Raw genomic sequence first — 13461 nt, forward strand, 5'->3', positions numbered from 1 at the left:
CCTTCATAAGGGGAAAAGTAACCAGGTAATGGCAGGGCCGCAGGCCAGTACAAACCTCGATGGAGACCGAGAGCGGCTCCAGCCCGCGCACCGTGCTCTTGTCAAAGGGGTCGAAGAGGTCGTCCCGCATGTTGGCCGGCTGCAACACGTACCCACACTGGCCGCCGGACATGAACAGGGCCTGGTTCATCTGCATGGGCTTGTCTGAGAAAGACAGGCAGGGAGTGATCACTTCAACACGGACTGGCAGTCACAATCAGAGAAGTTATTGGAGTGCACAGTTCATTGCCCCAGCACCAGGATAGGCTCTGTCCCTACAGGGCACTGAATGACATGTCACCCAGCCTAGGCTTCAGTGTCCCAAGCCAGGGAGCTCCTCCACCTCTTCCCTTCTACAGCGTGGTACATCATACGCTGTTTGCCCCGATGTCCAGTTTCCCCTGTTTAACTCCATCCTGTTACTACTGGGTATCCCCTCTTGTAGCACCCTAGAGCAGTGGTTCCCAACCTGTGGGCTGTAGACCCCTGGGGGTCCACAGATGATATCTAAGGTTTCCAAAGGGCAGCACTTCCATTTGAAATTTTTTAGGGGCCTGCAAATGAAAAAAGGTTGAGAACCATTGCCCTAGAGGATCCCCCCCACCCCCTAAATACCTATAGGCTTCCATCCCCCCTGCACGCATTGCAACGCAGGCCCTCATTCATTCTCTCTCTCCCCATTGGTCTGTTCCTGCAGTCCTCTGCTGTTCTGTTGCTGTTCCCTATGCAGGGGGTCAGTCTCCCCCCAGTAATGTGGGGCCTGGGACTGAACACCAGAATCGCAGGCTGTGCTAGAGAGGGAGGTGATCGCCGCAGAGCGTTCTCTGCCCCCGGGAGGAATGAAGTCCCTCTGCCTGCAGGAGGGAATGGGTCAGACAGGCTGCAAACGGAGTCTCATCTATCCCACTCTTCTACTCAGGTGTCAGCGATCGCAGGTGGCGTCGCATGCTAGTGACCCTGTGTGTCCTGAAGCGCTTATGGGAAGGGCAAGTGGCTGGGTGGGACTGACCTTCGACATAGGGATCAGGCTGCGACTCCTCAGGGAGCGGGGTTTGGCAGGGCACCTTTAACTGGGAGCTCTGTGTGGCACCCAAGCTATGCCCCCTGCCCCCCTCCTCTTCTTCCTCCTGGCAGGCAGCTCTTACCTGGGGTCTGGAAGTTGAGCGCCACCAGCTGGCTTCCACAGATCCACATGGGCAGGGGGTCGTAGTTGGAGGAGTCAAGGCGCTGGCCCTTGGGGTAGATGCGGGAGAGCTGCAGCCGGTTGTACTGCAGGAACTTCTTGCCTTTGATCTTGTTGACATACTTCTCCGCCTTGGTCTCGGGGAAGGACGACATGTCCCTGTAACAGGCCCTTTCTGTGCCGATCTCTGCCAGGAGACACGGAGCAGTCATTCATCATGCAGGAGCTCCATCGCCCCTGGACAAGGCTGGGTGAGCTGCTCCCACCTCCAGGAGACCACCAGGGTTGGCATTCCCTTTCCCACCTGCAAGCTGACTCCCTGACACAGGCCTCTTCAGTGTGTGACTAACAAATACCCTGCAGTTGATGTGGCGGAGAGGGGGGGCGGCGGCTTGGAGAAGTGTCCAAATCCACGCCCAGCCCCTGGACCACTGCCCCTCTCCTCCAGCCCGTGCTCTAGACACTCTCCTGGCCCTCCCCTGGCTCTCCCTTGGGCAATCTGTGGCCACACAGCTCTTCCCTCCTCTAACCCTGATCTAGATCTGAGAAGCTTCTGGGCATCCTCCAGAGCCCTCCACCTGCTATTCCTCAGGGCGTGCGGGCACAGGGGCAGACAGCTGAGATTGCCAGAGCCACCATTAATTCTGAGGGGAGCTCTGTGTCTCAATATCCACCGGGCGGCTTTGACAGCCTGGCGTGAATCTCTAGATCCGAACCCACTGTGGTGGCTTTGGTTCTGGGCCAGATCCCGTTGGCAGGTGGCTGAAATCTCTCGAGAACGGCTGGCTGTGGGAGATTTCCATCACCTGGGGCTTGGAATCTTAGGAGCTTGACCGCAAATTATTTCCAGTCTGGCCTTGAACCCCAAACCTCTGCTTAAATCGAATGGGTTCTGCACCCAGCATCTCAGCCCACCTCTGACAGGCAGTCAGGCCAGGTTGTGCTAGGGGGCATTGTGTGGGGTTACAATGCACCTGCAGCCTGTCTGCTGTGCACCAGCACCCGCACTTACTCTCTTCATCGAAGGGAACAGGCCGGCAGTAGATGACAAGTTCCGATAGCTCCAGAGCGATCTTCTTCCTCCTCTCCATCATCTTCCCTTCAGAGAGCTGCCAGGAGAGAGAGACAAAGTCACCAAGGCTCCTACAGTAATGGCAGCACTTGCCCAGCGGTGACCCTGGCTGCAGAGCTAGCACGGGTCACCGGATCACTAGTCACCCTGACCAGAGGCTGCTGGGCTCTGCACTAGGAAACACCATGGTCCCTGAAAGCCTTTGCGGGGCGGGCAGGGAGACTTCAAAAGCCCCTGACATGACTTAGGAGCACAAGTCCTAGTGACCTTCAGTGGGGCTTGTGCCCCTCAATCACTATGAAAATTCATGACTACAAGCTGCCTCCGCCCTACCTCCACCCCACACTGTAGGGCTCTCCCTGGCCTGCCTCCACCCGCCAGAGAACTAGCCATCTTTACCTCTCTGTGACCAGCCTGGCCTCCTAGAACAGCCCTCTGGGGAAAGGAATGCTCCCCGCTGTTCCCATGACAGCCAGCTCCAGGAGGGCCTGGCGTCCATCCCCAAGGATGCTAGGGCCCTGCAGGGCAAAGTGGCTCTCCAGACTCACCCTGGCGTCGGCAGTCTGGGCTGCCTCCCGGATCTTCTTCACCCAGTCCAGCAAGTCCTCGTGCGTGTCAGCCGCCACGTCCATGGACAGGCGCGACATGGACGCCTTGCTGATGGAGAAGACGAAGGTGCGGTTGTTCTTCCCCTCGGGGCGGATGGCTGTGATGGGAGAGGGAGGGAAGGGAAAGGTCACAACCGCTCACGCAGCCAAATCCTCTGCGCTCTGAACTGCGATTAGTGAGGGGAGGGGAAGGAACAAGTGCCGGGTGGATTTCCTATGGCCAGGCCCCAAGCTGCACCCAATCCGCTGGCCTCCAGGTTTATGATGACCAGAGATGAGGCAGCAGCTGCGGGGAGAGAAATGGGCCAGTGATCTAGGGGAGGCTTGGGCTTGATTCCTGGTCTCACTGCCCAGAGTTGGGGGAGCAGGCTCACGCCACCCCGGAGTCCATTGCTGAGCGCTGCTCCTGAGCTCAAAGCAGGAGATTCCCCAAGCCTCCAGACAAGACCTGTGCCCCAGATGTCCAGAGGATGCAGGGTGGGACAGGAGGGGAGGGGAGGCACTGGGCTCCAGGCACTGGGGCTGCTGTGGGCGGAGAGGGAAACCAGGCCCCTTCACACCAGGGAGCTCCCTGCAAGATCCGTGCCTGGGTGCGAATGAGAAAGCTGCCATCCCCACCCCCACCCCAGTGCTTACCTATCTGGCAGGATGGCACATCCAGGGTGCCTCCGAGCAGGACTCCCAGGGGGCTGTTCTCATCTAGCTGCTGCTGGGAATGCATCACAGGCCGGCATGTCAGAGCTGACTAGTGCAGCAGCAAGCCTGCCCCCCGATCCCAGAGCCACCCTAGCACCCCAGCCCTGAGCATGGGGCACGTGTCCCAGCAGCTTGGAGGACAGCACTGCCCTCTGGCTCAGACACAGCCACTTTCCCGCAGGCACCGCCGCCATCCCTTCCCAGGCACTTGGAAACGCGCTCACCTCCCTGTCAGGCTCCTGGCCACCGGGGCTGGCTAGTTCCTCCACGTAGTTGGAAGGAAACCACAGCTGCTTTTTGCCCCCATAATCGCCTCTCCACCTGGGAGAGACAAAGGTGCAGCCCCTGTCAGAACAGTCCCCAGTGGCCCCAGGGAGCCACCCCGGAGCTCCTGGGATCTCAGAAGAACACAAACCTAAGGAGGCTCCACATTGGGAAGGGCCCAGCTCCTGGAGCGGCTGTATGGCCCCAACAGCGTTGGCAGAACCTGGCCCCTCTCACCACACCCCTGTGTGAGCCCTGCTGGCATCGGGCACAGAGGGACACCCATGGCCCTCCAAAAGGGTCTATGTAACAACTTCCGTGGACTGTATTTTGAATGGCTCGTTATAAGCTGATGGGCGGCGGTGGAGTTTACTCCACTGACAGGCAGCCATTTCACAGCGAGGCACTTGTCCAGGCTCATGGGCCCGTCCCTCCCAACCCCCTTCCACCGCCACATTTACTGTGGCCTTCCGCTCAATTTCACTCACTTCTTCTCCAGCCCCACGTGCCCCTCCAAAGTAGGAAGGGTTTGAGTGCTGGGGCCAGATGGACAGTCCTAGAGACCAGCGTCCTTTGCTCATCTACAGGACAAGGACAGGACAGCAGCAATGCTCCCTCCTTTGCAACCATCTCCATGACCCTGGCAGACCCCTGGCTTCTCCTTTGAGGCTGCTGGCTTTTGGGACCCAACTGCTAGGATGGGTGCAAGGTCACCAAGCTCATCCTCTGGCATCCACCAGGGGCAGACACAGCGGTCACTCACCAGCCTCCTTCCTGCTTCTCCACGTTCTGGATGATGGCGTTCTTCAAGAAGGTTAGCTCGTCTTCCCGCTGTGCCTTGTAGTCGAACAGGGCCTTGACAGCGCACTGCAAAAACAACAGAGGGCCACCAGGCATGAGGCTGGGCAGCTGACACCAAGGCCAGCATGAGGCCTCCTTCCTTCAAGTGCTCACCTTCCACTTGCCATGGCAGGTATGATCATGGGGTAACAAAGAACCTACGCACAACCACTCCACAAGCAGGGCTCGCTCGCCTAAGGGCACCCACCAAGAGCCAGGATCTAGCAACCATCACAGGACAATGTGCAACCCACTGCTGAGAGTGTGTTACTGGTACCTAGCTGTACCTGTCTATAGAGGCTACACATCTGTTAGGGAACCTGGGTTCCTTAGCTCAAGCTGTAGCAGCTTTGAGCTCTGGAGGACCCTGGTTCTACCCCTGGTGTGCTGGCCAAGATGGCAGCCGTCACAAATGCAAGAGCCATTGATTTTCCCTAGTTTCTCTCTTGCTGGTTTGGTGTTGCATTTTGTTTCTCTGTCATTCCTGTGCCTGGCTGCTAGAGAGGTGAGTAAAGGAAATATAGCTGCCCTGCCCTGCTTGATGGTGCTATTGGACTAAGCAATGACAGATACAGGTCACAGCTTGGCCTTGGTTTTCTACACGGCTTGTTCGCAATTGGGCACTTAGTCTCCCTGCACAATCAGATCAGGAGACATCACGTGCAAATGGACATTTACACGGTCAAATGGTCAGACAGGCAGTGGCCCACAACGCACATAATAATGCAGTTTGCACTCAGCCCTTGCAACTGTGCTTTGCAGACGAGACACAAATGATACAAACTCGCACACAGATTTTAAAAAAAGAAACAAAACAGGAACCCAACGTGTGGTTTGTTTCTTTCCTCTTACTGCTAGGAACCCCATGAAAAGAAATACAGGAGATTCCACTTATTAGCATCCCCCTGGGTTGCCCACAAAAAGTTGCCATTATCTGGCAGTTGCTAATGAGCGGAAGGCAGGTGCATGAGGCAGGAGCCAGGGAAGGAAATGCTGGGAGGTGCCTTTCCTGGCTGCAGCCCTGCCTGCTGGCAGGACAGCAGCAGGAAGGGGGGCACTGGGGGGCCGTTAGGCTGCACCGTACCTCTTCCTGAGCTCTCCAGAGGCTGGGGCTCTGCTAGTCCCAGCACTTCCTTCCCTGCATGCAGTCCCCCAGCAAGGTGCAGCCTGAAGAGCATAGACAGACCATGCAGTCCCGGCAACTGGGCTGCAGCCCCCTTCCAGCTACTGCCCTGCCACCCAGCCCCTCACCTCCTGTGCAGTCCCTGTGTGCAGGCCGGTTTCAAGGGCTGCAGACAGAGAAGGCGCATTCCAGCAATTCCTTCCCTGTCTGCAGCCAGGGCTTTTCTTAAAAAGAAACAAAGTTGCTAGTAAGCGGCATGCCTGTTGCCAATATTCGAACCCCATTAATAATGAGGTTCCCAGCCAAAATGTTGCCATTAACTGGAAGTTGCTAATATGAACATCAGGACTGTTATGAAGTGGAATCCACAATATGCAACAACAGCCAGTGGGAGATCATGCCCCTCCAGAAGCTGCCAGCAGGGGGAGTCAGAGCAGATCATTTGAACCCAGGCACCCTGTTCTGATCACCAGGAGAAAAGCAGATTCTGCCCTCTCTTGGGAGCTCGACTGGTGGGGACTGAAGTGCCCTCCCGGAGATCTCAGAGGCAGCCCTCTGAAACACAGGGAGGGCCAAAAGCACTGCAGTCCCCGGAGCCAGCGCTGCCGCCGGGGGCTATTTGATCACATTGCACTTTTGCACGAAGGCTGCAGGACAGATGAAGAGACCCATGAGATGCCACGGGGACGCGCGCTGAGGGAACCACGCTCGGCCGACTTTCTCGGCGATACAATAACAGACCCGACCTTAGAACTGGACCAAACCCACACACACGCACTCTAGCGACGGGCTGGGACGAAGCCAGGAACACCCCCGCCCTCCCCCTCCCCCTCTCTGAGAGCAACAGAGGGGCCAGGAACCAGGCACAGCAGCACGGACTCCTGTCTAGGCAGCAGGCGTTGGGGATGGAGGAGAAGGAGGTTCCTGACAGCAGGGCAGTGGGTCAGGTCCTCCAAAGCGTCTTCACGCAGCCCAGCCTTCCAGCCACCAGAAACTCCTCTTTTCCCCTCAGCAAAGGTCTGGCCTCTGGCAGCGGGGGCAGCCCCAGGAGCAAGCAGAATGGCAGTGATGGGAGATGGGGGGCAGAACTGGGGGTGAGGGGGAGCCCAAGAGCAGAGCTGGATGGTGGGGCAAGCCTGAAAGCCCCAGGGGCAGAGCTGGGCAAGCAGGCCATTAAAATCGACCTGTAAAGACAAACAGCAAGAGAATACCTTGAAGGTTGGCATGGGATTGGCCTCTACGTAGAATCCCGGATGGCGTCCTTCATAAAGGGCTCCATAGTCTGGCTCCTATAAAACAAAAGCACATACGCTGTCACTTGAAACCAAGCATCTGCTGCGGGGAGAACTAGCCCCTTTTCTTGCTACTACCACGGAAAAGGGCCACAGACGCTAGAGGTGCAGAAGGGCTCTGGCGCGTAGGAAACAGACCCTGTCTAAACTCACGTGCTGACCAGAGGGTCTGAGGTGCTGAGCACCCACAAACCTCGCTGAAGCCCACGAGAGCTCTGGGGCTGCACATCAGGCTGTGCGTACCCAAGGTATAGGGTGGGGGGATCCCAGGTCCTCTTGCTAATTTGGCTGTGCAGGTACCACACACTCGCTCAACCTCCATATGGCCAGAGGCAGGCAAATGGCTCCAGACCAGGCCATCAGAGCCAAGCCCTCGCTCCAGATGGGCTGAGTCCCTTCCTCCCCTGACCCGTTAGCAGGCCTGCCTCGCGCTCACCGCCGTCCCAATCTTCTCCAGTGTCTCCTCGTTGATGGGGTACCTCAGCTTCATCTTGCGGTACAGCGGGTGCTTCTCGTAGTAGCTGATCAGATCCACCAGGCTGTCGAACTCGGAGTTGCCCAGGAGCACGGTCTGGCCCTCCTGCAGCACTCGGCAGTGCTTGATCTTCCCTTCCGCCCTGCCAGGCCGAGACGACCGGAAACGCTGCTTGGCAAACAGCCAGAGAAACCCCCTTCCCAGGCAGCCACTTGGGAGAATGAGATCCCCAGCCCAACCCTCACCCCTTCCATCCATGCCTGGGGCCACCCTGACTACCCAGCAGCACTGCTGAGCAGAGAACACTAGCACCAGTAGTGAGGGAAGAGGCGAGCCACCCCAGACCACCCAGGAATCGCTGTGGAGCTAGATGCCCATCTCCCTGAGCGAGGGGAGATCTGAGCGAAGCACTAGAATGGCATATGCAGCACCACCACAGGTCAGAAGAGGGTGACACAAACTCAGGGATGTGTCTAAAGCTTGCAATGAAGCCGAGCCACTATGAAACCCCCTGATAGTTAAAGCATGATCCCACCGATCCTGAAGGCTGCACCCGTTAATGAGACAACACAGGGACAAGAGCTGGAGAACCACCCCCCGACATGGCAGGCAACTGGGGTGAACATCCCCAGAACAGGGCAGCTTCGTGAGCCACCTGTGTCTAAACGCTGCGCCAGCAGGCCTGGTTCTTCTTCCCTGCAAGGTGAGGGTTGAGCAGGAATGGCTATTGGGACAGAGGGAAGGGATTTGGGCCTCCCCTGCTTGGTGCTGCAGAATCCAGTGGCCCAACCGTCTGCATGAACTAGCACAGCTATTAGGGACACAGGGACCCTGACGGCCCTTATCAAATGCAGCGCTTCATCACAGCAAATGCAGAGGAACTACGGTGCAGATCCTCAAAAGACAGTTAGGCACCTGTCTCCCACTGAAATCAATGGGAAGTAGGCACCTGAATATCTCGGAGGATCTGCATGGGCTCAACTTTCGGCAGGAACACCTCCCTGACCAGACAAACGGCTCCCTTAATGCAAACTCGCCGGCAATTTAAAGGGGTTTATAGTGCACTAAGCACGAGCGGGCGAGGATTTCCCCCACACCTGGCGACACGCCGAGGGAGGGGCGCAAGGAAGGGGCCACACAGAGGAAAAGTGAAGGCGCTTGAGAGAGCAAACGGTGCGTCGCGGTGGAGATTCCCAAGCCAAACCCAAAGCAACACAACCCTCTCATAGCAGCATCAGTCCTGAGTGCTGAAGGCCAGGGCATAAACAAAACCTTCCCCATGAGACAGACGGACGGATGCATCCACGAGCGCACAGATGCGCACGCCCACTTTCCAGCCCGGGAGCTTACCGGAACGAGATCGCATAGGAGTTGGGCTCGCTCCTCTTGCGCACTAGGAAGGCTCCGTCCCGTGACACCCTCATCAGCATGTGCTCGGCCTGGGCCCGGGTGAGGTTGGCGTGGTACCACCTTTGGGTAAAGACACCATGACGTGAGTGAGTGCTCGTGTCCCAGACACATCCGACTGAGCCCCAGAATCAATCTAGGGCGAGGTCCCTCTCATGACGCAATGTAACCAAATCCACTGGTGGCGGTTTCTCTGTTCACGTGGGAGCGCGTGACACGGACAGGAGGTGGAGAGAGGGACAGTATCTGTAGTGATTAAGGGCCATCTCACCCCCTCAGCAGAGACAGCCTGGGGATGAAAGGAGCACAGAAGTAGGACAGATCGGTCCGGTAACCGTGGCAAGCGGGAGGCATCCTACAAAGCATCATCCCTGCCCTCTACCCCCAAATGCCACATGGCTCAGGGTCAGAAGGGCAGGATAGCAGGCTGCAGATACCACGCAGAGCACTGCCTCATGCTCCAGCACCGGGGGGGGGCACAACAGGGCCAAAGTGAAGTGGAGAGGGGAGCGCGCTAGGAGATCACCGAGCAGCCACGTGGTTAGGAACTCCCCCAGCCCCTCTGCGCTCACTCTTTGCTCTCGTGGGCGTTGGTCTGCGGCACCGGCTCAGTCAGCTTCATCTCGAACTCGTTGCACCTCAGAGGCACCTGCTGGTAATGGGTGATGAGGTCATAGAGGCTGTCGAACACCAGGTTGTCGGTCAGGAAGAACTTGGGGCTGCCGGCATCCTGCCGGGAATGGATGCGGCAATGCTGCACTTTCCCATTGCGCCTGGGTCAGAACAAGGAGAGAGAGAGACGCTTGCTCTTGACTGCCTGCCCCAGCATCCAACCTGAGTGAGGACTCTGGGCAGACAGGGAGAGAGCCATTCCCTAATGCAAACTGATTGGGCAAGATGCCATCATGTGACTGGCTCAAGCTAATCGCTAGCTGGTCATTTCTGTAAGACTATGGCCCAGCTAAACTGGACACCAGCAGTAAAGAAATCTAGGATGCATGGCCCACCTTGGTCCAGGGATTACATTAAACAGGACAAAGGCGTGATCAATGTACACCCATACCAAAGAGGTCAGCAGCACATGGAAGAGGAAATCCAACATGCTTAAAGACATAAGCCGATGGCTTACTACCTGAGTTAGGAAGGATCATCTTCTGGGGCACGTTATTCATAATTGTAATTTATGTATCGCACAGGCCAGAGATCTGCCTCACCATAATTCCTAGTGCAGATCTTTTAGAAAAACATCCAGTTTGATTTAAAAATTGCCAGTGATGGAGAATCTACCACCACCCTTGGTAAACTGTTCCAAGTGGTTAGTTACTCTCACTGTTAAAAACTTACACCTTATTTCCAGTCTGAATTTGTCTAGCTTCAACTTCCAGATAGTGGATCGTGTTAGACCTTCCTCTGCTGGACTGGAGAGTCCATTATTAAATGCCTGCTCCCCAAGTAGGTACTTCAAGACTGTGATCAAGTCACCTCTTAACCTTCCTTGTTAAGGTAAGCAGATTGAGCTCCTGGAGTCGCTCACTATAAGGCATGTTTTCGAATCCTCTAATAATTCTCAGGGCTCTTTTCTGAACCTTCTCCAATTTATCAACATCCTTCTTGAATTGTGGACACCAGAATGGACACAGTATTCCAGAAGGAGTCGTACCAGTGCCAAATACAGAGACAAAATAACCACAAGTTCTACTCTGGATTTCCATTTTTGCATCCCAGGTAGAGAAACTGAGGCCCTGAGAAGTCAAGTAACTTGCTTCAGGTTACACTGCACATCAGTGGCAGAGAAGGAATTGAACCCAGGAATCTTGACACAGAAGTTAGAGGTACTGATAAGGGATCACGGATTAAGGCTACTTCAGAGCTGGTGAAAGGCGCTGCAAATCCTTACCAGAAAGAGAGGGTGTAGTCTCCTACGAAGGTTTCACTCTCTCGTACTAGGAAAGACCCGTCAGGGGCACCTGTCTCTATGCAGTACTCCATCAGCAGCCTCTCTGCTATGTGGCGCCCATCACGCCCGGCCCCCAGCTTGCCATGAAACCACTTCTCAGTAGAGTGAAGTTCAGTGCTGTTGCTCACCTGGCAGGGGGCAGAGATACATCTCCCACTTCACTGAGCACCAGCACTTCAGCTGAGCCCACTGTGGAAGGGGCCTGCTGTTCTCAGAGGCAGAGGGCCTTCAGCTATGGACCATGAGTGTTTGAACTCCCTTCCCCTTCCCACTAAAATAAATCCCTTGGGACTCCAGTTATTTACATCCATAACTGTTCAGCGTAGAATGTCCCAGGGCCCAGACCATCCCCAGGGTTGCATAAACGTCATTAACCTCATTGTACAGATAGGGAAACTGAGGCACAGAGGGGTAAAGCAATAGCCTGATTTTCAGAGGTTCTGAGCACTGCTAAAATCAATGCTCAGATCAGCTTCTCAGACAATCAGGCCACTTAGTATACGCAAGGCCCTGAGAAAATCAAGGACATTTTTTGGGGGGGCGGGGGGAGGGGAGAAATTCATGGTAGCATCATGGGTAAAGCAGTCAATTTCACAGAACTTGCACAGCCCCTGAGTCGCCCCCGCACTGCTGCGATATTTCCAACAGTGGGGATGCAGAAGCGGGCATCTGATCTCTTGCTTGGTGTTGTTCAGAGCACAGGGCAGTGTCATGTTGGAGCAGCAGTTTCGGCGTGGGCGGGCTCCAGGGCTGGGTTTTTCCGAGGCACAGTAGCCTGCAATGCTGCAGCGTGGAACGAAGGCTACGAGCTGCACCGAGCGTGAGATCGGCACGTGTGGATGCCTGCCGAGGCCACGGCTGCTTGTGTGCCAAGCGGCGGTGGTTGCACTGGCAACTGTGCCTCTCGTGAAACCAACCGCTGAGTCCTCCCTTGCACAGCTACTCCGACATGACGCTGCCATGCACTACGCGCCGCACCGAGCACGAGACCGGGCTGTGTGGCTGCCTGCTTCCGCTTCCACTTCCCTGCTGCCGGAAAAGTCACGGTATTGGGCTAATTTCACGACTTCTGGGCAGTCCATGAAATGGAGGTTTTCTAGGGGCTCTGAGCATAGGCAACCCCTTTGAAAGCATCTCCCTCACCTCCTTTGGTTCCTCTTCATCCTCATTTCCCTGGTGGCCGGTCGTCTCCTCAGAGTAATAGATCTTGCTGCTGGTCAGGACAAAGTAGTGCGGATTCCATTCCTGTAGGGAAAAAGAAAGATCTGTACAGGGAATTCATCCAAACAGCACCCAGCAGACCTTATACCTTTGGATGGATTTTCAGCCCTGTAGTTGGTGGGGTTGGGGGGGTAGTGAGGGAAGGTGATTGGTGAATTTTAAGGCTCATGTAAGACAATGATCAATGGCACTGATAAAAGGTACAAGCCAGACAAGCTTCCAAGACACCACCAGCTCAACTACACCCTGCTAATTCAGCTCAAGAGATACTCTTGAGCAACAACAGCATCAAAGCGTGGGTAGCTTGGTGATGCAAACTGATGCTCATGCGGGATCAGACTGAGAACTCCCCAGCACACTTTAACGGGATACGGTCAACTGGAAATCTAGTTAAAAAACCAACGTTCAGAGTAGATTCAGGTTCCACACTAGACCCGGAGTCACCCAGGCAATTCCTGTTGTTTCACCCTTGCACTTCCCTCCTTTTCAAAACATGCGTGTGAAAGATCTATACAAAAAACCAGGGAAACTGACTGGAGAAAAGGCCGTCAAAAGCACACAGTAAAACTGAAACAACAGAAGTGCTCAGACCCATAAGAATCAGGCTGTTTAGTCAGGTTCCTGAATATGGATTTAGATGCACCCAGGTCTGAAAATTCTGGACTTAATTTATAACTCACTGCAGTAATGGAACCTGATCTATTAAATGAGGCACATTCAGTGTCACATAATCAGAGGAGTGAGAAAACCCAGGCAGGATGGTTCCCTACCATGCACATGCTAATGATTTTCCCAGCAGAGTTATCATTAGTTTACAAGCTCAGATTGGCTGATCATCCCCAGCAAACAATCTCTAAGTAACCTGAAGGAAGTGGATGAGGTGGCAGCCGCAGAAAGAAACATACATGATTGATGGGATCTTCCAGGTAGAGGATCCCGTTCTTTATGGAGTTGCTGATATCGTTCTCCGAATACATTACAGATGTTGGCAACTCTTCATAAGCACTGCCCTCCGCCAGCTTCTTGTGCTGCAGAATGAGACACTTGGATCAAATACCCTAGAGGAAGCAGCGGCCCCAGAAGAGACATTGTTCACCTGTTTATGCCCCGATCTGAGCGACCTTAACGTTCTTCAGCTCTATTGCCAGGGGTACCCTCTAGATCAGAGGCGGGCAAACTACAGCCTGCAGGACCGTCCTGCCCAGCCCCTGAGCTCCCGGCCCCTCCCACACTGTCCCCCTCCCCTGCAGCCTCAGCGTGACGCGACACCAGCGCTCTGGCTCA

At 55.4% G+C, this 13461-nt stretch overlaps 1 protein-coding gene across 2 annotated transcripts in view; it reads right to left on the reverse strand.

The window, feature by feature from the left end:
- Positions 1–13461, reverse strand: part of PLCG1 (phospholipase C gamma 1) — a 94714-nt gene that overhangs the window by 10869 nt on the left and 70384 nt on the right. For both annotated transcript variants that reach the window (XM_077832305.1, XM_077832304.1), the window contains exons 14-27: positions 13083–13205; positions 12100–12201; positions 10897–11084; positions 9572–9772; positions 8943–9062; positions 7554–7734; positions 7037–7114; positions 4626–4729; positions 3823–3919; positions 3539–3608; positions 2843–3000; positions 2235–2331; positions 1185–1409; positions 56–204 (exon numbers count right to left, since the gene is read on the reverse strand). In XM_077832305.1, coding sequence (XP_077688431.1) covers positions 56–204; positions 1185–1409; positions 2235–2331; positions 2843–3000; positions 3539–3608; positions 3823–3919; positions 4626–4729; positions 7037–7114; positions 7554–7734; positions 8943–9062; positions 9572–9772; positions 10897–11084; positions 12100–12201; positions 13083–13205 — 1893 coding nt within the window. The remainder of the gene's footprint in view (positions 1–55; positions 205–1184; positions 1410–2234; positions 2332–2842; positions 3001–3538; positions 3609–3822; positions 3920–4625; positions 4730–7036; positions 7115–7553; positions 7735–8942; positions 9063–9571; positions 9773–10896; positions 11085–12099; positions 12202–13082; positions 13206–13461) is intronic.

This window comes from Eretmochelys imbricata, chromosome 13 (genome assembly GCF_965152235.1).
Source record: "Eretmochelys imbricata isolate rEreImb1 chromosome 13, rEreImb1.hap1, whole genome shotgun sequence".
Classification (NCBI taxonomy): domain Eukaryota; kingdom Metazoa; phylum Chordata; order Testudines; family Cheloniidae; genus Eretmochelys; species Eretmochelys imbricata.